Source organism: Octopus bimaculoides, chromosome 7, assembly GCF_046866305.1.
Source record: "Octopus bimaculoides isolate indiv1 chromosome 7, ASM4686630v1, whole genome shotgun sequence".
Taxonomy (NCBI): Eukaryota; Metazoa; Mollusca; class Cephalopoda; order Octopoda; family Octopodidae; genus Octopus; species Octopus bimaculoides.
The window spans coordinates 98096696-98122114 of NC_142934.1; the positions used below are offsets into that span (position 1 = coordinate 98096696).

The window sequence follows — 25419 nt, forward strand, 5'->3', positions numbered from 1 at the left end:
AAATGGCCCATCTACCGCTAACCACTTGACTATAAACTAAGTGAAGAAAAACTGGAATAAACATGGTAACAATGAGTATGGGTCACAGATTTAACAAAATGGCTGCACATATTGGAATAAATGATTGATGTGAATAAATGACCACAGCCATTGAATAGCTACAAATAAAAGAGAAAAAAAAATCAAAGAAGGAAGAAACAATAAAAATGAAACAGTAACAACCACAACTACAAAAAGGAAAATAAGAACAATCTGTAAGTTACTTTAATTATGGAAACAGGTGTGTATACACACACACACACACACACACACACACATGTAAGCATGTGTGTATACATATATGTGTGTGTGTGTATACATACTCACACACATATATATATACAGCATGTATGTATGTATACATGTCTTTTACTTGTTTCAGTCACTGGACTGTAAGTAGCCATGTATACACACTTATATGAATGAATGTATACATGCCTACATACATACTTATGTGCATGTATGTATACATACATATACACACACATATATATATATATGTAATATATATGTATATGTATACATATGTATGAATGCATATGTGTATATGTATTTGTTTCTGCATTCATGAATTAGATAGACATATATATTTACATATTTGCATACATGTGTGAGTATATATATATATATATATATATATATATAAATACACACACACACATATATATACACGTGTTTACATGTTTGCACCATGTGTGCATATACATATATCTATCTATAGGTATGTGTATCTATGAATGTGTGTGCATATATATATATATATATATATATATATATATATATATATATATACATACACACACACATACATGTGCATGCACACACAATGTGCATACACATATACAAATTTATATATATATATATATAATCTCATTTAAAAATTGGTGTGGTCTCTTAGTGGCATTGTAAAATCTGGTGGTAGGGATGAGGATGGGGTTTAAAATGGGTGGTGGGTAAAAGTGAGGGTAGAAGTCTCTGTGTGGCATTTTAAAATTAGAAAGCTGGTACATTGTACAATACTCTATCACCAGCCAGTTTTGTAAATATGCGGACTGTCTATTTTCAGCTCTTCAACCATGCAAATGTAATCTTTGTGGCTGGGTGCAAGCTTCTCAATTGTATCCAGCTTAGCACGAGGATTCACTCCCAGCTGGTGCCGTATAACAACCCGGCAGATCTCCATTAGTGAGCGAGGGTATTTGTGCGCTTTCTGCATCAGTTCTGCTATCTGGATTTTCATATCTTTAGTAAAGAGGGAAGAAATGACGGAAGATGTGTTAATCAGAGTTTCGATGGTTTTCACTGTTTTAGTCGGAATATTCTGGTAGCACTTAATAAGCAGTTTGATCATATCAATGTTTTTGTTGACTGTGACTGAGTAGAAGGGTTCCTGCACAAAAAAGGGGCTGTCATCATCGTCTGCTTCTAATTGCAGTAACAATGGGAAACTGGTATGAGCGTTGAGATCACATCCGTACATAAGAAGTAGCTTCACCATATTCATGGAGTCAAGTGAGCAGGCAAGCTGAACTGGTGTTTGTCCAACATTATTCATCTGGAAAATAAAACAAGATAATAATAATAACAACAATAATAATGATAATGGTTTAAAATTTTGGTACAAGGCCAACAATTTCAGGAGAGGTAATAAGTTAATTACATCAACCCCAATACTCAACTGGTATTTATTTTATCAACCCTGAAAGGATGAAAGGCAAAGTTAACCTAAGCAGAGTTTGAACTCAGAACATGAAGACAGAAGAAATGCCGCTAAGCATTATCGCCCGGCATGCCAACAATTCTGCCAGCTTGTTGCCTTGACAATAATAATAATAATGATCATGATGGTTTCAAATTTTGACACAAGGCCAGCAATTTTACAAGAGAAGAAAGTTGATTACATTCACTTCAGTGTTCAAATAGCATTTATTTTATGAACCCTGAAAGGATTAAAGGAAAAGTCAACCTCGATGGAATGCAATCCCAGGATATAAACATGGATGAAATGCCCCTAACCATTTTGTTTGGCACACAAAAGATTCTGCCAGCTCACCACCTTAATAACAATAATAATAATAATCCTTTCTACTAAAAGCACAAGGCCTGAAATTTGGGGGGAGGGGACTAGTTGATTACTGTGACCCCAGTGTTTCACTGGTACTTAATTTATTGACCCTGGAAGGATGAAAGGCAAAGTCAACCTCAGCAGAATAATGATAATAATAGTAATATTTTCTACTATTGGCACAAGGCCTGAAATTTGGGAGAGGGGGATAGTCGATTTCAGCGAAATCAGTACTCAACTGGTACTTATTCTATCAACCCTGAAAGGATGAAAGGCAAAGTCAACCTCAGTGGAATTTGAACTCAGAATGTAAAGATGGATGAAATACCACTAAGCATTTTGCCTGGCATGCTAACGACTCTGCCAGTTTGCCACCTTAATGATGATGATGATGATAACAATGATGGCAACAATGACGATGACATGGCCAATTCATGCAACAGACCAAGGTTGTTGGAAATATAAAGAAGGTTGGTTATGGCTGAAGCATGGAAACCTGAAATGCGACACCAAAGCACTAATTATACCCACTCGAGAACAAGCCATTAGGATGAATCTGATAAAGGCAATGATTGACAAACCTCAGTCACACAGCAAATGTAGAAGTTGCAGGAAAGGAGTTCAACATGGTAACAATTCTGCCTGTTCACCATGTTCAATAATAATAATAATAATAATAATAATAATAATAATAATAATAATAATAATAACAATAATAATAGTTTATTATTTAGGTACAAGGCCATCAAATTTGAGAGAAGGTAATCAGTCAATACCATCAACCCCAGTACTTGACTGATACTTTATTTTATTGACTCCAGAGGGATGAAAGCAATGTTGACCCCAGCAGGATTTGAACTCAGAATATAAAACATAAAAATCATTTTCATCATTTAACATCCATAATCCATGCAGGCATGGGTTGTGTGTGTGTGCATATGTACATGAGTTTGTGTGTGTTTGTATTTGTGACAAGTGGAATAAGATATCCCTTATAAAACAGGTAAAGCTTAGCAACAAGAAGGGCACCCAGTTATAAAACATTGCTTCATCTATATATGCTTCTAATCCATCCAAGCTTGGAAAAATCAGACATACAAACAAATGATTAAACACAATGTTATGACAAACTTTCTTTGCTCTAGATACACTTCTATGACAGCTCTATTTGACTCAGTCAAACTTATATCACCTCCATTTGCCCGGCACTATGTTATGACAACTCCATTTACCCAACACTACGTTATGACAGTTCCATTTGCTCTAGACACACTATGATACAGCAGCTCTTTTTGACTGAAACACTAGATCATGACAGCTCTATACATTTTATAACAATACAATTTGTGCTAGGCACTATGTTTTGATGGCTCTGTTTATTTGAGGCTCACTATACTAGAACAGCTCTATTTGATTTAGACATACGCTGTTATGAAAGCTCTATTTGATCTAGACATAATATGCAGTGACAACAACAGTTTCCTGCCTCACACAAGCTTAGTCACAGCCCTGGTTACTAAACAGTTGGATTTTTCTTGTTATTTATTAGAGTTGAGCTTGTGAGTGTGATGCTGAGGAAAGATAACGAAGAGTGAGCTAGCTTGAACTTCACCCAATACGATTTGCTTTGTGTTTGGTAGTGACACACATTCATATGGTGTATGCTTTTCTTTATCTCTTTCAACTTGTAAGTATATTTTGCAGATAACTATTAAAGGAACTTGAATAACAAGTTTAAACAGCTGTCTCATCAAACTATCCCTTCTGCAAGAGACACCAGACAACAGCAGCAGTAGTGAGAGATATATGAACTATATATAAGCTCAAAGTAATATATATTCATTTACATCAGTGACTCTCAATATTTTGTAGTTTAGCACTTCTTTTTATTGAATGGCATTTTACACACATCCCTCATCCCATCAGGTTTGCATTTTGCAGAAAAGAAACCCCAAAAACTTTTAATCAAAGAGTAGTTTATTTTCTATATTTTCTTATTATGTCCCATGTAATATGTGCCATTTTTTTTTTTTAGATATTTGCATAAACTAGTAGCTCCTATGTTTAATTTTTAAGAAAGTATGCACTTATATAAGAAAACTGTATTGGACCTTGATACATCATCAATCATATTTTTCCATTCACTGATAATACAATCTCTTATTCATATCATAATTCCAACAAAGATGTATATATTTTGAATATGTGTTTAAAATATAAGTATTTTATCTGGTTTAAATATTTTATTTCTCAGAAAAATCACAACCTCTCTAAATACCAGCTCCCCCACATAACACCCCACTGACATTTGCCATTTCCTTATAAGCTCATTATACCCTTGTGTACTACCATCCAAGTTAAGGACTACTGATCTACACACACACACACACACAAAAACACAGATAAACAGAAATAAACTAACAGATAGGTTGAAAGACGAAAAGATAGCTAGCCAGACATGTGTATAAAGAGTAGGATAGACAGATGGAAAACAGACAGACTTATTAGATAGACTAAGAAAAGACAATATATGTCAGTATTCCATGCAACACAATAAATAAGGATAAACAAAATGTGAAGTAATAGCATACGTTTAGAAGTTCACTTTATAAGTATGAAGTGTTTCACCACAGCCTCAGGTTAACCTAAGCTTTTTGAGTAGACAGAAATTGTGTGGAAGCCCACCCAGGGATTGTACTCTGCCAGAGAGTTACTATAAGAACTTGTGGAATAACTGGCCACTTACACATTGGTTCAATGAGCCGGTTATTCAGTTTTATCAAACATCTGAATCCTCATCATTGAAACCAATGGAAATTCACATACTTACTAAATATCAAAACTCTAGACTTGATGAAAAAGAACATATACAGAAAGATAGATAGATCAACAGTCAGCTGATTGCTGGAATGGGTAGAGGCACACAAAAAGAGAGAAAGTAGAGAGAGATCAATAGATAGCCAAACAGATCAATGGATATAAAAATAGAGTGATAGATTGAGAGATTGATGGCTAGCCAGGGTGAAGGTTATATAAGTGGGTCATATTTGAATGAGTTTGGCCATAAGTATATTACTGGTATTTAATCCAACAGCATCTCTTGTCCGAAAAGATAAAAAACAGAATTGATTGTAGCACAATTTGAACTCAGAGCAAAAGCACTTAGTTTAGTGCTCGACTACCTAAAACCAGCTTTCACAATTTCCTTGTTGTTTAACTCTGCATTACTCCTGATCAAACAGATTTTTAATTAAAGGTAAACAGGAAACATTGTCTTTATTTCAACTACACCAATTACTGTGACCTTTCTCTTTAAGATGGTAGAGTGTGGTCTAAGGGTGAATTGGATGCTATTTCTAATAGTTCCACTGAATGCATTGAGATTCCTTTGGTATTCACAACTATGCTAAGGTTCCTTCGTTGAGTAGTTGTAAACTTGTTCTATGAAACATGTCACCTTAAATTATTGAAGTGACTTTCATAAAAGACACCAACTTTAAATGTATGACAGCAGCATTGAGGTTCTTCTGATTCTCATGACTCTGTTGAAACTTCTTTCTTGGGTAATTGCAAATCTATTTCATGAAGCATGCCAAACTTAAAATTATTATAGTAGATCTAAGTGTAATATGAGTATTATAGTAGAGATGCAAAGTGTAAAGTACTTATATCATTGTTTTGATGTTCATTGTCCCATGCTGGCATGGGTTAGGCAGGGTTCATTGTACAACATATCACCACTTGAAATAATTGATGTTATCTTATCAGTGAGACCCAAGATCTGACTCTACCACTTCTTCCTCTGTCTTCTTTAGCCTTTCTCTTTCCTCTGCTGTTGATAATAACCTCTATTATCAACATATAATAGTTCTCAAATTAAGATTAGTAGATGCTTCAAGATGACAATGTCTTCCAGATATCCTGCCACTCCCATATCAACAATATTTCCATTTCCTTTCAGAGGACATAAATGGTTAAGTCACCAAGATACCAAACAATTGACAACAAACAAAACAGGTCAGAGATTCACATCTTGTCATTGGTGTTGAATTGTTACCATGACAAATATACTTCATGACTGAGAGTCCATTTTGCTTCTTCTTCATCATCATCATCATTGCCATCACTAACACCACTGCCGTCATCACCATTGCATCATCATCATCATCATTTAACATCAGTATTCCATGCTGGTATGGGTCAGACAGTTTAATGGAAGCTGGCTAGCCACAGGAATGCACCAAGCTCCACTGTCTGCTTTGGTATGATTTCTATGATGGGATACCCTTCCTAATGTCAATTCACTGTTGTAAATTGATGGCTGCCTCATCACTGGTTTGCAGTGTCAAGGTGAACTCCACTTATAATAGACTTGCAGCTTATCCAGGGGCAGATCTATCTTTCATCCATTTAATGATATGGAAAACTAAAGATAATTACCAGCCCTCTATCCTTTTGTAATTCAGAAAAAGTTTATAATTACTATTATTAAGGTGGCAAGCTAGCAGTATCAATAGCATGCTGGGCAAAATGCTTAGCTGTGTTTCTTCCATCATTATGCCTTGAGTTCAAATTCCGCCAAGGTCAACTTTGCCTTTGATCCTTTAGGGGTTGATAAATTAAGTACCAGTGAAACACTGGGGTCAATGCAATCAGCTAGTTCCCTCCCCATAAATCTCAGGCCTTGTGCCTTTACAGAAAGGATTATCATTATTATTATTATTATTGTTATTATTATTATTATTATCATTTTTAGTTTTCCTTCTTGTAAGACTTATAGTCCTTCTGTATGGCACTATGATCTTCATGGTATCAAATATTGGTTCGTAAATGTAAATTTAAGGTCGTTGTTGGTATTCTGCCTACAGGGCATAGAGAGACGTTTATGGAGCACCAATCATCATCATCATCATCATCATCATCGTTTAACGTCCGCTTTCCATGCTAGCATGGGTTGGACGATTTGACTGAGGACTGGTGAAACCGGATGGCAACACCAGGCTCCAATCTAATTTGGCAGAGTTTCTACAGCTGGATGCCCTTCCTAACGCCAACCACTCAAAGAGTGTAGTGGGTGCTTTTACGTGTCACCCGCACGAAAACGGCCACGCTCGAAATGGTGTCTTTTATGTGCCACCCGCACAAGCCAGTCCAGGGGCACTGGCAACGATCTCACTCGAAAATCCTACGGGAGCCAGTCAGGCGGTACTGGCAACGGCCACGCTCAAAATGGTGTATCTCATGTGCCACCCGCACAAGAGCCAGTCCAGGGGCACTGGCAACGATCTTACTTGGCTTGCCGGGTCTTCTCACGCACAGCACATTTCCAAAGGTCTCGGTCAGTAGTCATCGCCTCGGTGAGGCCCAATGTACGAAGGTCTTGCCTCACCACCTCAGCCCAGGTCTTCCTGGGCTTACCTCTTCCACGGGTTCCCTCAGCTGTTAGGGTGTGGCACTTTTTCACGCAGCTATCCTCATCCATTCTCACCACATGTCCATACCAGCGCAATCATCTCTCTTGCACACCACAACTGATGCTTCTAATGTTCAGCTTTTCTCTCAAGATACTTACACTCTGACGGGTATTCACATTGACATTACACATCCAACGGAGCATACTGGCTTCATTCCTTGCGAGCTTACGTATGTCCTCAGCAGTTACAGCCCATGTTTCACTGCCATATAGCATGGCTGTTCGTACGCATGCATCATACAGTCTGCCATTTACTCTGAGTGAGAGTCCCTTTGTCGCCAGCAGGGGTAAGAGCTCTAGACAGGATATATTACATATTACAATCTTGATCGATTAGAGATGACACAAGGAGAAAATCATAACAATGAATATTTTGCAGATGGGAGAAAACGACAGTGATTTTAAAGAGCTATTGCAATAATTTAATTTCCTGATTTTTCTGTGATCATTTTTGTAATTAACACTACAATTTGATTACTCCATTCCTGAATTGGGGTGGAATTGTGACATAATGTTAAAGAACATTGATACGTCAGTATAGAAAAAAGTCTTTAAACTGGAACTTATATAAGGAAACTCACAATGACAATTGAAAACTGGGCAGATTGAAATGTTTTTTTTTTTATTCACCAAGGCCCATTTTTTTTAGGAGGGGGTAGCCACAACAATACACACACCAGGCATTCCATTCATTACCCAGCTCAAAGATGCAAACCCTGTCCGATGCTCAAGTCAAGGCATAGAAAGCAACCCCTAATATCAGTAGCAGGGCCCAACAGCATACGCTGGTTTAATATTATTTCACCATGGCCAGACATGTTTTTCACAGAATATTGGAAATGAATGATGCTGCTTGTATGACAGTGGCAATCATTTACAACTATCACATGATGCCAAGACAAAGAGACACAAACACACATACAATCAAATCGTCCAACCCATGCTAGCATGGAAAGCGGACATTAAACGATGATGATGATGATGATGATGATGATGATATATATAGAGGGTGCAGTGAATATATTGTTGTCTAAATTACACAAAAATGAAAATAACGCTGACCTCTCATTTTAACATATATTTACCAGATGGCTACACCAGGCTCCAATCTGATTTGGCAGAGTTTCTACAGCTGGATGCCCTTCCTAATGCCAACCACTCAGAGAGTGTCCAACCACTCAGAGAGTGTATGTATGTATATATATATAAATACACACACACACACATGATGTGCTTCTTTCAGTTTCTGTCTACCAAATCCACTTACAAGACTTTGTTCAGCCCAGAGCTATAGAAGACACTTGCCAAAAGTGCCATGCAATGAGACTGAATGCAAACCATGTGCTTGGGAAACAAACTTAAGCACACAGCCATGCCTGCACCTATGAAATATATAAATTATGGCAGAGAAAAATGACACAAGAAAAGAAATATTAAAATATGAACTAAGAGAGATATAATATGGTACGATACCTGATTGATGTTCCAGCCACCCTCAACAAGCTTCTTCACAACGGCAAGATGACCGTATTCCACGGCAATGTGGAGGGGTGCAATAGATGATGAACAATTTCTTTTGCACCGAGGCTGAGCAAGGAGCATCTCAACAACTTCATCATCACCTTTCTCACATGCTAATAGCAATGGTGTCTGGCCATTGGTATTGCACTTGTTTAGTTCACAACCTGATAAAGAAAACATTAGTGAAAGATACTTTAATAGGGAGTCAAGAGGTCAAATAGCAACAAATAATGGGGAATTTTGAGACTTTAATAAAGAGTTTTATAAACTGATGAGTGTTCACTGGTTTTTGTTGTTTCTTACTATTCTAACACGTGACTGAGTGATTTTGTTAAATTTAGATATTTGCTCTGAGTCAAAACAAAGATTTTTACAACTTGGTATCATTCATAAATGCTCACTGACTATTGCCATCTTCTTTCAGCCGGGTTAACTGAAATGAACTAAGTAATAGGCTTAGCTTAGAGGCAATTATATATATATATATATATATATATATATATATATATATATATATATATATATAATATATATATGAGTGGGTGCTGAAAAGTTTCTGGCTTTGGGCAAAAGAAAATACTGGAGGATCAGTTAATTATCATTTTATTCAACATATTATCCTCTCCAATTCACACACTTATTGCAACAGTCCTTCAGTTTTTCTAATCCCTATAAAAGAACTCGTAAGGATATGCCTATTCTGACACCCTTAAAGCCAGGGACTTTTCAGCACTCCATATATATACACTGGACAGAACACCAGGTGACATTTCCAAATGATCTGGTACTTATTCCTCACAGCTAGGTAAACAAACACATTCAGGAGTGTTTTTCAAAAAACCACAATGAACTAGTTGCAGTGGATTTGAACTCACAATGAGAAGATAGTACAATACTTTAACCACTTAGCCATCTATTTTCTACACAAATAACTCCAAATCAGCTATGATTTGAGCAGTCTAACAACCAAAAGTACTCCAGCTCTGACCATTTCACAGATATTTTTTCTACGCTTAGAGTACTCTGGGCTACTCTTTTTAATGTAAGCTTCCGTCTTATAAAGATGATAGGATGTAATTTGAGCAATACTTCACTGCTATTTCTAGCAAGTTGAACAATCACAAAGAGGCTTCCGTGTTAGTTTATACACAAATGGTGCCACAGGTAATCTAGTACATGAAGAGTTTTATAAGTAGCAGACAAGAACAAAATAGAGAGGAAACAACTGGAAAAAAACAGATAAGAGAGAAAGAAAGAAAATATCTGGTACCTGATTCAATGAAGAAACGAACAGCTTTAATATTATGTGCAGCAATAGCAATATGAAGTGGTGTCATCTTTTCTGTCTTTTCTTGTAAGTTTATGTCAGCTCCGTGCTTCACAAGATATTCTGTTATCTGGAATACAATCAAACTCCAGTAAGTATGGTAGTCATCTCAAATGGAGAAATCACAACACAATGACATGCAGTAAACGCATTGTAGAGTGAGACTGCTTAGAAAACAATCTGTAGAGGTTGTTATTGTTTGAAAAATCTCCTGGTGGACTTTGCTAGAAAGATCCCTTTCCTTCACCCACCTCTGGTAACTGAGTGCTTTTACTCACCACCTCAACTCCTGCAAGTCTACTGTCTGAAAAACAAAAGATGCTTTTTGTGCATCACACAGCCTGCAAGCTCTCACATCTAAGTCCTCACTTGAGAAAACCCCTCAAAATTTTCTTTCTCCATTCCATTAGTCTCAATATCACACACACGTCCATGCTAAATTCAGAAACACCTCCAGTCATATCAAACTATTCGCCCTGACATTGTCCCTTCCATTATTCTTAACCCTTTCGTTACTATATTTCTGACCAAAATACACCCCCCCATGAGTTTCAATTAAATTCTAAAATAATCATGAATTTAGACTAGTCTCATTAAACACCTGTAACTTTTTTATTTATCAACATATTAATGTGATATTTGGAACATAATTAAAGAAAGGGTTCTTAATCAATTCTATTGCATAATTTTTGTCTCAAAGTTTTCCACGTACTGGGGGTGTGTGTACTGCTAGTGTCTCTCACATGTAAATATTGGTTCAGCTTCACGAATCGTACTCGTTCATAATACTGGAAATATATTCATCACCAAAAGGTTCCTGATCGCTCCAGTAATTTGTTATTCTGGGTAATTGTCTAATAATATTTATGGCAAAAAATGCCCGTATTTCATCTACAGTTGCAGGAAACCACAAGCTATCTTTTTTTTCGGCTTGTTTACATCTGCGTAACGGTTTGTTTCCGCAGTAATCATTTCAAACAAGCATGAAAAAGAAGTCTAAAGGTTTTGCTTCCTGAGAAAGACTATGGGTAGACCCTGTTTCCTCAGAAAAATTGTTAATAAAAATATTTTTAAAATCTTTTTCTGGTGTAAAATCATCCTCGCTGTCGCCGTCGCTGCTTTCAGTTTTGGATACAGAAATATCCGATTCATTATCGTTCACCACGTGCTTTTGTAGCTCATTCATTCTTTTCTTCGATATCTCCATATCTTCTGTTGAAAAACCTTCAAATTCGGAATCACTGCTTGATAGCATGAAACTCCTCTCCATCTTCAAAGTTGAAAAAAATTAACGCCGCAAAAAAGTGGAAAAAAATCTTCCAAAATTCACTGAGTTCAAATATCATGCCAAACAATGTCGGAGACAATAACTCAACTGTTTGCAAAGTGAAATCAGGTGTTTTAACGAATGTACTAACGAGATTTGGATTCAAATATACATTTAAATAACAATAGGTACGCTCGGCTGGCTACGGCTGGGTTAGTCTTATGAACCAAAAAATTTTTCGGCTGGCTACGGCCGGGTTAGTAACGAAAGGGTTAAACAGTGTGCTTCAATACTAGCTCCTGTCCTTGTTAAATTCTTCAATATTTCTTTCTTCACATGAATCTATCCCAATCTTTGAATTTATGCTATTGTGTTTCTAAACATCAAGGAGAGCAATCTCTTTTACCCTACCCACTATCAAGCTATGGCTCTCACTTCCAACATCTCAAATGTAATAGAATCAGTAGTCAGCAATCACCTTCGCCACACCTTCAGCTTTTCTCTCTCCAATGACTATTAGTTCAGATTCCATTGAGTCAGATCAGCCGGTAATCTGATCTCTTTATATCACTCATCTAGACTGGAAGACTGCACAGCTTGAATCATGGCTTCCATACTGTTTCTCTAGTTCATTAACAAACTACTTCTTACACAGAATACATGCTCATTCTTACAAAGAATACATGAAGGCACATGGCTCAGTGGTTAGAGTGTCAGGCTCACAATCTTGATGTAGTGAGTTCAATTCCCAGACCAGGCTGTGTACTGTGTTCATGGGCAAGACACTTTATTTCACAAGCTCCAGTTCACTCAGCTGTAGAGGTGAGCTGCGACATCACTGATGCGAAGCTGTGTCAGCCTTTGCCTTTCCCTTGGATAACATCAGGGTTGGTATGCATGGGCGACTGCTGGACTTCTATAAGCAACCTTGCCTGGACTTGTGCCTCGAAGGGGAAGTTTCTAGGTGCAATCCCATGGTCATTCATGACCAAAAGGAGTCTTTACCCTTTATACAGATGACATCACTCTTCACTTCTACTTACTCTTTCACACACATCATTCACATGAAACCCTACAAATCACATACCAAACTTGCCCAACCATCATAAACAGAGACCTCAATAACATCCTTGAAAGGGGTCATGACAAGTCAATACCTTTCTTCAGTACAAAGAGACAATCACAGCTCACACCTCATATCTCACCGCCTTCAGTCTTGGACAATACATAAACCAAAACTCTCACAGTTACTATAAACGCTAAGCCTCACAATCCCTGATGATCCAACATCTTTTATTTTTTACTTGTTTCAGTTATTAGACTGTGGCCATGCTGGAGCACCGCCTAGAAGAATTTTTAGTTGAATGAATTGACCCTAGTAATTTATTTTTTTAAAAAACCTGGCACTTATTGTATGAAGAAGTTTTAGCCAAACGAATTGACCCCAGTACTTATTCTATCAGTCTTGTTTGCTGAAACACTAAGTTATGGGGGATGTAAGTACACTAACATCGGTTGTGAAGTTGTTGTGGGGAAAACACAGACACAAAGACACACACACACACACAGATATATATATAATATATATGTGTGTGCGAAGGGCTTCTTTCAGTTTCCATCTATGAAATCCATTCACACGGCTTTGGTCGGCCTGAGGCTACACTAGAAGATACTTGCCAAAGTGTCACACAGTGGGACTGAACCTAAAATTATGTGGTTGGGAAGCACACTTCTTACCACACAGCTACACCAGAGAGAGAGAGAGAGAGAGAGAGAGAGAGAGAGAGAGAGAGAGAGAGAGAGAGAGAGAGAGTACATAATGTAGCTATAACTGCATTGTGAAGTCTTTTTTCTTACAAGACCAGAAAATATTTCAGTTCTAATCGACTGATGAATCTACAAAACTCAGTTGTGACCTACAATAGAGTACTGCTCCTTTATCTGTGCTGATATGCACACAATCATTCTAGGTTACATCAAAAAGGAGACCATTTAGCTTATCAAAGACTCACCAACAAACAATAATTTCTGGCTGACAGACATGTTGTTGCTCTTCTCTGCTAATTCTATTATTACCACAATGTATTTTTTAACTCTGAACTAGATAGGTCAATACCACCTAACCCAATCCTACATCTCTCTTATCATCACCTAAACTGAATCTTACCCTTCCAGTATCCACACTATGTCCAATTCATTTGCACCCAGACATCAACACTATGGAATTCCTTCTTGCAGACATCAAATTACAGATGTTGAAGCTGAATATGAACGAGATTAATTTCACTAATCTTTAAAGAATAGCAAAGATCACAGGCTCTTCTTCTTAACCATAAAACAATAATTTCATTCAATGTTATTTTGTCATTGTTTTCTGTTATTATCATGTACTACTATTACAAATCAAAATATTTTTCGTTGTATATCTGTGACCTGGCCACATACACTTCATTGTATCTCATTATTACAAAGTAATAAGTATAAGGGAATTTAACAGTCAAAGTCTTTAGCCCTAACCAAGTAGACCTATGATAAAAATGATTTCAGTTGTCACCTTCCTCTATTTTTCTAAGATTATATTGTCTAATGTGTTCTTTCTTCTTCATTTTTTTAAACAGTATGGTGTGGTTAAAATGAGAAGTGACTTTTATTTCTAGCAAGTCATGTAACTTTTTAGTATCTCTCATTGGCTCAAGCCTCCATGCAATTAATTTTTAAATGATTATAACGACTGCTACTTCCAGGCCATTGTTTAAATCTCTGCAAACATGACATCAGATAAAATCATATGCCAATTAATGTCAAATTAACCAGAAAATGAAATATAAACCCCAAAAAGAAAATAAGTCCAACCCATGCTAGCATGGAAAGCGGACGTTAAACAATGACGATGATGACAATTAAATTGTGATTATTTTAAAATGAAGATTAGGGTTATGAATGGCTTACACGATATGAAGCCTGATGACATCATCATTTGAACAGTCCTAACAATTAATAATCTATTTATTTCGCTCATGGTCCACAGTCTATCACAGATGATAAACTACAGATTTTATCAGAGACCAGTCAGGAAACCACATGTTTGTATGGTGGAATTTTCTTTACAGAAGTGATATTAGCATAAAAACAGTGATTGTGGTAGAGGTGGTGGTAATTGGTGTGATTCTGTTAAACCCCAGGCTAGTCTTAACTGAGCAGATTTATGATGAAAAACATTTTCTAAGAGAATAAGGAGTGATACGAGAGAATCTGACTTCTATTTCCACTGTTTTACTGCAATTTTTTTGTTTCAGTCTCTCAGCTGCATTCGAACCTTCGACTGAACCAACTATATTTCCACACAAAAGACTTATGGGTATATTCCATACTTTGAATAGTTCCATCCACTCTGGGCCAAACAAAGTGAACTTATTAACACATATATCTTTGCCTTTTACATTTGACCTCAAAATGTTACACAACATATGAATTCACCAAAAAAATATATCTTTTTTTCCTGTAACACCATGTGCTACCTTTCTAGAATTAATTAATTTCGGCTTATCGACATATTTCCAAGTTTTTTCGTTTGTAATGGTAATATCAATACCAGTGTCCAATTGCATTTTAACACCTGTATTTCTGATTTTCACCTTCATGAATTTTCTCATTGTTATATTATCAATTGCTTCCGATGACATACTATTTATTCTTTTTCCTTTGTTCTCATGTTTTGTCATCTTCGTTCTACAGTGCACCTTTATATGTCCTATATTTTCACAATATAGGACATATGTTGTCATTTCACTAGCTTGTAAAATAAAGTTCGCCAAGCCAATTAGAAAGCCCCTATGTGAATAGTAGATCCACTAGAAATAACAGACAAATTTCCCTTTGATCACATCCTCCCAACTTAAAAAAAGCAGCAGAATGGTGATGAATAGAATACTTTTAATCAGCTCAGTTAGAGTTGAGCTAGAGCCAAACAATGGCAGCAACATAGTTATTTCCAGTTGTTTAAATAAATAAACTGATATTGTGAAAGACAAAAAGAATCAAAGAGCTGTAAAAAAATAAAACTTACCTGAAAATTTGATGAAGAAATCGTTGGCCACAGAACTGTTTCTCCTTTATCATTCTGTTTGTTAATATCACAACCTTCAAAAAAATTAGATAAACATAACATATATTGCATGACCTACTAGAAATAACAGCTAAATTTCTCTCAAATCACACCCATCTTATATTATACAATTTATGGGTTAGTGCAGTCCAAGGTACACAATGCGAAAGAAAATAGGTGGTCATGGCTTAAAAAGCCTTTGAAGATAGGATTATTGGTTGAGGGCTCACTGGAGCAAAACAGAAGTAACAACTTAAGATATCTCAAGCTCCACTTACTTGACACCAGCAGAGCAGATAAATCAATGGTAGAGAATTGCTTTTCCAAGATCTTTGTGAATCACAGAGATGGACACTGTTAAGGGAGTTAAACAACAGCACTAATACTCCCCTTAAATCAACCATTACTACTACTACTACTACTACTAACAATGGAGTAAAAAATAAATCAATGGCAGAGCATTAGACAAACAAGATATCAGCACATGCTTTGGTCAAATAATCTTGCATGAAAGTAGGATATATGCCACCTTAATCCCTAAAGGAATCTTAAGGAATGCTCCTTAGCTGTGGTATTATGGTGTTAAATAAATGGAAAGCAAATCTACAGCTGAAATAATGTATCAATCTATAACAGCTAACGTTACCAGAAATCTGGTGCCTATTTCTGAGAGCTATATAAATTAGTGCTCAAACAAGACCAGATACCTTAAGTTCAATGTTGAATTTTAGATAATTGTCTATATCTATTATACACCTTTTTGACATAATCTTACGCATGTCCTATTCTTGGCTCAATCCCTCCCAAGCACTACTAATAGTGGACAAGCAGTTAACAACCACTTGTCCATCTTTTATTTTATTATACTTTCATTAGGTCAACTGGTACATTGCCTATAGACATTGGATTTTAGGCATCTGGTCTAGTCTCACCACTAATTGTCTGTATCTATTATATGCTATTTTGATGTATTCTTATCCATTATATATATATGTGTGTGTGTGTATATATATACGAAGGGAAATAACCCTGAAATCCGGATACGTTCGTGCTGCAGATCGAGGTGAGAGGGATAACTTCCCTTGGCAAACAGGACACAGTCGTGTGTCGATAAGCCAGCTGGAGGAGATGTCCTCCTGGGGCTAAAAGCAACAGTAACATCCACCCCTAGGGGTCAGCCACACTTAAGTGGCAATATACTACACTTTATCGTGCAGTTACTGTTAATACTTCATTTAGAGAATTAACATTGCTTGTTTTCACCTTTTCAATATCAGTGAAGAATTTCACTGGAAAAGAAGATATAAGTTTGCCAGGTTTTTGTCTCTCTCACCAAGGTCATCAGCTGTCGGACGCCGACGAAGGGAAATAACCCTGAAATCCGGATACGTTCGTGCTGCAGATCGAGGTGAGAGGGATAACTTCCCTTGGCAAACAGGACACAGTCGTGTGTCGATAAGCCAGCTGGAGGAGATGTCCTCCTGGGGCTAAAAGCAACAGTAACATCCACCCCTAGGGGTCAGCCACACTTAAGTGGCAATATACTACACTTTATCGTGCAGTTACTGTTAATACTTCATTTAGAGAATTAACATTGCTTATATATATATATATATATATATAAATATGTGACACTTATTCAGTAGCCATGATAAAACTCCGAGTTTCAGATGCCAAGGTGGGAGTCCACGCCAACATCTCTTCAGTTATTGGAGTTTTATCATGGCTGCTGAATAAGTGTCACATATTTTTACAAATAAATTCCTCTATTTGCATAATATTGAGGTCTCTTTCTTTCTGTTGTTGTCCTTTCTGTCAAAAAAATATATATACACACACACACGAGTAAGCACATAAATGCAAAACAAGGTGGAAAAAATAGTACTTGAATACCAAAGGTAGAGTAATATGCTTTTTTTTTTTACTAAAGTTGCAAAAACATCGCAAAAAACTGTTACTCAGAGTTTCACATTTCCGTTCATTGGACAGTTGTGATCAAGACTGGAATAAAATTGTGGTCACAACAGAAATGTGATAATCTGAGGAACAGTTTTTGTGATGTTTTCGCAGCTTTAATAAAAAAGTATATCTATATACGTACACACATTATATATATATATATGTAAATAAAAAGACATAAGAAGGACAAGGCAGTGTGGTATTTCTAGGACATTTATACATTGACTGTGGAGGCGCAATGGTCCAGTGGTTAGGGCAGCAGACTTGCGGTCATATGATCGCGGTTTCGATTCCCAGACTGGGCGTTGTGAGTGTTTATTGAGCAAAAACACCTAAAGCTCCACGAGGCTCCAGCAGAGGATGGTGGCGAACCCTGCTGTACCCTTTCACCACAACTTTCTCTCACTCTTTCTTCCTGTTTCTGTTGTGCCTGTAATTCAAAGGGTCAGCCTTATCACACTGTCACGCTGAATATCCTCAAGAACTACGTTAAGGGTGCACATGTCCGTGGAGCACTCAACCACTTGCACATTAATTTCACGGGCAGGCTGTTCCGTTGATCGGATCAACTGGAACCCTCGACGTCGTAAGCGACGGAGTGCCAACAACAAATACATTGACTGAATAGACTCTTTCATCAGTTTGACAAACGAGAGTTCAGCAGGACACAGCTGCATAGTGTTCTTAATTTGATGGTTTACTATGTTGTCTCATGTAGAAATTCAGAACTATATGGGATTTTCTGATCTGGCTGCAGACATTGCAATAGTAATCTCTCACATTTGTTGGGTAGATTAGACTCTGCTCTATGGTGGACTCTTTTCTCCTTCAGGGAATTTATCTTGGTTGCCTTAAAGTTAGAGGTGTGTGTGTGTGTGTGTGTGTGTGTGTGTGTGTGTGTGTTATTTCTTTACTACCCACAAGGGGCTACACACAGAGGGGACAAACAAAGACAGACAAAACGGATTAAGTCGATTATATCGACCCCAGTGCGTAACTGGTACTTATTTAATCGACCCCGAAAGGATGAAAGGCAAAGTCGACCTCGGCGGAATTTGAACTCAGAACATAGCGGCAGACGAAATACCGCTAAGCATTTCGCCCGGCGTGCTAACGTTTCTGCCAGCTCGCCGCCATGTGTGCGCGTGTGCGCGTGGGGGGGGGGGCAAGACAGAGAGAGAGAAAGAGAGACAATGAGTTGAAAGAACTAGTAATGATGTGTTAAGAGAGGGTAAAATAATAAGACTTACCTAATTCAATGAAAAGCTTCACCAAATCAAAACTGTTGCCATAAGCTGCAGCATGTAGCACCGTGTCACCATTACCATCAACTGCATTGATGTCAGCACCATTCTCCAGTAATAGCTTGGACAGTTCTGTAAAAACACAAAATATATATATATATATGTACACACAAACACATATGTATATACACGTACACATGGATGCAGACATGGCTGTGTGGTTAAGAAGTTTGCTTCGCTTCCCAACCTAATCTTTTCAGGTTCAATCCCACTGTGTGGCACCTTTGGTAAATGTGTTCTACTATAACACTATTGTATGTATGTGAGAGCATGAGTGTATGTATGTTTGTGTCTCCTTATCTTCCTATTATGTGATTGTCGTAAATGAATTCAATTTATTTCCAATATTCAACAAAAATATGCCTCAATAAATATCGTCCAACCCATGCTAGGATGGAAAATGCAGACATAACAATGATAATGGCAATGGTGATATATAATAAACTAAACGGCAAGATTTTTTTGATCAAATTTAAACAGATTAATTGTGACAATACAGAACTAAGTGTCCCATCCTAGTGTCTTATCAAGTGCCTACATGGTCATTTGAGATGTTAGAGACAGCAAGTGAATTTCCCTAAAAATCACACCTTGCCACCTTAAAAAAAAACAGGACATGCTGAAAAATATGACCAAGACACACTGTACATTATAGCTACAGGAAATGAAAAAAAAAATGAAAACCTAGGTCAGTCATGGGTAGAACACCTTTAATGATAGATCTGTTAGATCAGAGACAGCCTGGGCAAAAAACAATAACATCAATGCCTGCAATAGATTTGAACCCAAGATCACTGAGACCACTGAGTTAGTAGTGCAATGGCATATCCACTCAGCCATTTCACTTCACTGACAATATAGTTGCATGACAGGTAACAATGAAGGGAGATAATGAAACCAGATAATAGTGGGGACGATACACAGTGTGTTCAGGCTAAATTTGATGATTATTTTTTTTGTCTCCCTTTTTTGAGGAACAGCATGACGGATTGGTGAACAGTCAACAGTGTTGGAGAGAAAAAAGATTAAAGTTGAAGTTGTGCAAAGAATATAAGTAGCGATCATTTCTTCACACTACGAAGAAATGATCAAGCTCAGTAACAATCTATCAACTACCCCAAAAACATACTATCCACTCCAATTATGAAGAAAAGAGAGGATGAAACCAATAAACTGTCCATAGTCTGTCTACCCTATGTGAAAGGCCTCTCCGAAAAGATACAAAAGAGCAATACAACACTTCGCAAATCTTTCCTTCGAGTAAAACCACCAATAGAAGTGAATATGACCAAAGACTGCGTGTACTCCATCCCATGCAGCTGTGGTAGGTTATACAAAGGCGAAACATGCGGCCCCCTCTCAAAATAAGGGTAGAAGAACATCGCAAAGCTGTGACACAAGGAGATATTGATAAATCGGATATAGCTGATCTTGTATGGGAAAATGGAGACCACCTCCCTCTGTGGGATGAAGTTAAAATAATAGACAGAGAACACCACTGGAAAATACGAAAACTAAAAGAAGCACCACATATGCTAGGACTTAAGCAGACTGAGTGAAGCTATGAGTAGCATATGGGAACCGGTATTAATGAGGGATAAGAAAATATTAGATTTATAAATCCTAAAATTCACTCCATAATTGCCCATGGGCATAGTGGTTAAGAGCGTGGGCTACTAACACCAAGATTCCGAGTTCGATTCCAGGAAGTGACCTGAATAATAATAATAATAATAACATCGAAAAATACCTTATGAGAACACAGGTTCGAAATTTCCCCAAGACACCTGATGAAGGCTGGAGGGTATGTCAACCGAAACATGTTAACAACAAACAAGATGAGGACAAATATCTGTCAAATGTAAATAATGTGTGTGTGGTGCCCCAGCATGGCCACAGCTCATGAGCTGAAACTAAATAAAATGAAAAAAAATAAAATTATATATATATATATATATATATATATATATATAATTATTCAATATTAACAGTTTTGTATTAGAAAACCAAGAATTTATACAAGGCTGTAAAAGAAGTGCTCAAACTAGTTGAGACATAGGTACAAAGTTAATTGCAGAATAAAACCGTTAGGTCATCGACTCAAAAAGCCGTAGCCCACCAATGACCACATATAAGAAGTACAACATAGACCACAAAGCCAAATTAGTAAAGGGAAGTCAAATTTTTATACATAAGAATAAAAATCGATTAAAAATACAATAGAATAATATAAATAAATAAATAAACTGCGATTAAAAGTTGATTAAAAATATTAGAGACCGGTACAAATAGAGTAGAATAAAAATATATATATATAGAAAAAATATAGAGAAGAAAATAATACATAGGGAAACGTAGCACAACAGTTCATTCGCTGAGGCCAATAGCCAAAAAAAGTTCAAGATAAATAGAACGAAAGTTCAACTACCTCCCTCATGACAGCAAATTTAGTAGGTAAAATCCAATTTCATAAACAGGAATACCGAAGCGCACGGGACAAAACAACAACAGAACATCCAATGTGTGGCAAAGTAAAATCCATATTTCACCATTCCACAGGTAACATCAATAAAGTCAAACCATAAACATCATTTTTTTTTTTTTTTTACAGTGGATTACAAGTATAGGTCGGAATACAAACACAGAACACCTATGGCCATTTCGGGGGTATATCACCATATTTAGGGCACAATAGAGCACAAATTAGTGATAACCCCTTCTTCAGGGTAAAAAAGACACACAGACATCAATGAAGTCACCAGTCAAAAGAAATTATAATTATGAGAGCAGAGCAAGCTTAAATAAATAATAATATGGACTAGACCAAAAAAAAAAAAAAAAATCTAATTTTTAGTATACCCTTTAGAATAGTCAGGCAGGTTTGGTAACTAAAACTATTAGGTTTCAAATCCAACGTAAGCCATGATGAAAAATAAATAAAAAATAAATACTACCATTGTATCCATATTTTTATTATTATTTTAATATCAATATTTTTGTTTATTTATTTTAATTTTTATTTTTATCATTACCATTACTACCATTATTACCACTACTAATACTATTATTTTTGTTCTTATTTCTATTTTTATATAGTTTTAGGAAGGTGGAGGAAAATTTATGATTGCAAAAAGGGATTACCTCGATAAACTTATTCAAGGTTTTCGGCCCAAAAGACCTAAGAATGGAAAGGGATTCCTTAATGCATAATAAGCACTTGCTAATATTAGCCTTAAATTGGGGGGTTCTAGATAAGATTGACCATTCAAGATAGTATTTCTTATTCCTCCTCTTGAGGTCATGTAGGTAAGAGGCGAGTGTTGTGGAATTATAATATTTCTCATTAGAAAAGGAACTCATGTGCGCCCTATACCTGGCTTTAAAATTCACTGAACTTCCAATATAAAACTTATTTTGTTTGTCCTCGTCTCTAACTACGCATTTATACACTACATTTGTGGACAAACAAAGTCCACCAAGAGGACATAAAGAAGGGTCCCTACAATTACATAATTTTTTACGGCCACCCTTAGTCATTTCCAACATCATTAACCACCCTCAGAAATTTATTCTTATCAACCATTCCACTTATCTCATTCCCAGATTTAGGCATAATCCGAGGGAATGAAGGGCCCGTTCCACTATCGTCGTGTGGTTTACAGTTGGTTTTATTAGAAACAGGGTTTCCCTGAGACGGACATTCGCATAACTTTAACCTATTTATTTTATTCCTATTTAAAGAGGCAATAATGAATGCTAAATTTTTTTGAGTCGATGACCTAACGGTTTTATTCTGCAATTAACTTTATATATATATACACACATTTCTTTCAAACACTATAGTATGTACGTACAACAAGGGTGACTGAAATTCTGGCCTCCATGATAGTGGAGCGCTAAGAGCAGCTGACTGGCTTCCATGCCGGTGACACGTAAAAAGCATCATATGAGCGTGATCGTTACTGGCACATGGAAAAATATTCGAGTGCAGGTAGCACATAAAAACACTATTTGAGCATGGCCGCTGCCAGTACCGCCTGATTGGCTCTTGTGCCGGTGGCACGTAAAACACCCACTACACTCTCGGAGTGGTTGGCATTAGGAAGGGCATCCAGCTGTAGAAACACTGCCAGATCAGATTGGAGTCTGGTGCAGCTATCTGGTTCGCCAGTCCTCAGTCAAATCGTCCAACCGCGGACGTTAAACGATGATGATGATGATGATGATGATAGTAATACCGCTAAAGGAACATACTCACCAAAATCTCCGCCCATAGCACTCTGATAGAGTGGCCGAATTCCTGAGTTGTCAGCAAGATTAACATCACATTTCAGTTCAATGAACCTGTTCACTAATGACCGAGGGTTTTCTTGTTGGCCAAAATAAACTGTCACTGAAGTGTAATAGAGTGATTTTTATTAATAATATAAATAATGATAATAATGTTGCTTTTTAACACATGCATAAAACAATAAATTAGGGGAAGGGTATAACTGATTAATTGCCCCAGTACTTGGCTGGTATTTATTTTATTGATCTCAATAGAATAAAGGGCAAAGTTGATCTCAACAGCATTTGATTTTAAAATGTAAAAGTATATACCTAAAGGCATTTAGTCTGTCTCTCTATCATTTCAATTACTTTCAGGATAAACAGTAATAATTTCCAAAATAAACTTAAAGCCACAAATTATTGAGAAAGGAGTATAACTGATTGAATCAACTGCAGAAAATATCTATTTTTATTCACATCAAAGAGATGAAAAGCAAAAATAATTGTTTCTAACATAGACATAAGGCCAGGAATTTGGAGAAGGATGGTGGTGGGTAGTTGATGAAAAGCAATGTTGACCATAGTGGTATTTGGACACAGAACATAATAAAGGGCAGGAACAAATACCACAGGGTATTGAATTTTTTCAACACTAGCAATTCCACACATGATGAAAAGCAAAACTGATAGAATCAATACTGATGATTTCTTTAGACTAGGAAAAAGGTCAATTTGTATAAAGAAGGGACAGCATATTACTGGTACTTATTTAATTAACCCTATTTAAACTCAGAGGAAGCAATGCAAAAGGACATGACTTTATACAGCAAACCAGTCTGTTAAGCCCTCTTCTAGTTCTACACTTTTAATGACTTGATAATAATAGTTTCTTATATTGAGAGATGGTAAAATAAAGGTACTTATCTAAATATTGTAAGGCATTTAATTTATTTCTACAGTTTCAGTCACTAACTGAAGAAACAATAATATTTTCATTGGCTCTCAGTGCTGGTGGCACGTAAAAAGCACCATCCGAATGTGGTCGATGCCAGCCCCTCCGCCCCACTAGCTCCTGTGCCAGTGGCACATAAAAAGCACCATTCGAATGTAGCCGATGCCAGTGCTCCCTGACTGGCTCCAATACCGGTGGTACATAAAAAGCACCCACTACACTCTCAGAGTGGTTTGCGTTAGGAAGGGCATCCAGCTGTAGAAACATTGCCAGATCAGATTAGAGCCTGGTGCGGCCTCCTGGCTTGCCAATCCCCAGTCAAACCATCCAACCCATGCCAGCATGGAAAATGGACATTAAACGATGATGATGATGATGCTGATATTCACCTAAGGCCACAATATATTTCATGAGTGCTCTGTGAAGTACTCTTCATCCAACTCATAAGCAACCTTCATTTTCTGTTGGCCTGCCTATAGTCCCACTACACTTCTAATATGCCCATGGAATTTCTATGTATTCTTTTTTGGCATATCAACCAAGGCTACTTCACAGATGGTGGCAAAGTGCTGTCTTCTTTTCTGCTATGGCTATTATCTTGGTTGAGTTTACTTTGAAGCATATCAACTCAAAGCTTTGCTTCCATGTTCGAAATTTCTAAATCTATAAGAACTAGGTCATTGGCATACAGAAGTTACAACAAACAGCCAGCCTTAGACTTCTTTGTTATGGCATGGAGAGCTAAAATGAATAGATAGATGCTAAGAACTGAATCTTCATGGACACTGACCTACAAATCAAATTCTTTACTGAACTCACTGCTAACTTTCATATTGTTAGCAGTGTCTATACATAGCTTGCAGAGTTCTAACAAGCCATTCATCTATACCTAGTCTTCAAACTATATTACAAAATGTGGTATTAGGTCAAAGGCCTTCTCCTGATTAGTGAATGTTATGTATTTGGGGGGAGGGGGAGTACTGGCATGTGTAGGTACAGTCAGGGCTATGTGGTTAAAGAACAAGTCTGATTTTCTGGAGACAAGAAAATAGCTATGAACAAAACATTTCTTCCTCAATACACATCATCAGCACAGCAGTTGTCCTACCTTGACTCCAACACAAATGAAACTGAG

General features: G+C 36.9%; 1 protein-coding gene across 2 annotated transcripts in view; it reads right to left on the bottom strand.

Annotated features, from left to right (window-relative positions):
* Positions 1 to 232: 232 nt before the first annotated feature.
* Positions 233 to 25419, bottom strand: part of LOC106868840 (uncharacterized) — a 40210-nt gene continuing 15023 nt past the window's right edge. For both annotated transcript variants that reach the window (XM_014914273.3, XM_052969817.2), the window contains exons 5-10: positions 23319 to 23453; positions 19007 to 19132; positions 15759 to 15832; positions 10369 to 10495; positions 9051 to 9262; positions 233 to 1594 (exon numbers count right to left, since the gene is read on the bottom strand). In XM_014914273.3, the coding sequence (XP_014769759.1) occupies positions 1064 to 1594; positions 9051 to 9262; positions 10369 to 10495; positions 15759 to 15832; positions 19007 to 19132; positions 23319 to 23453 (1205 nt within the window). In that variant the 3' untranslated portion in view covers positions 233 to 1063. The remainder of the gene's footprint in view (positions 1595 to 9050; positions 9263 to 10368; positions 10496 to 15758; positions 15833 to 19006; positions 19133 to 23318; positions 23454 to 25419) is intronic.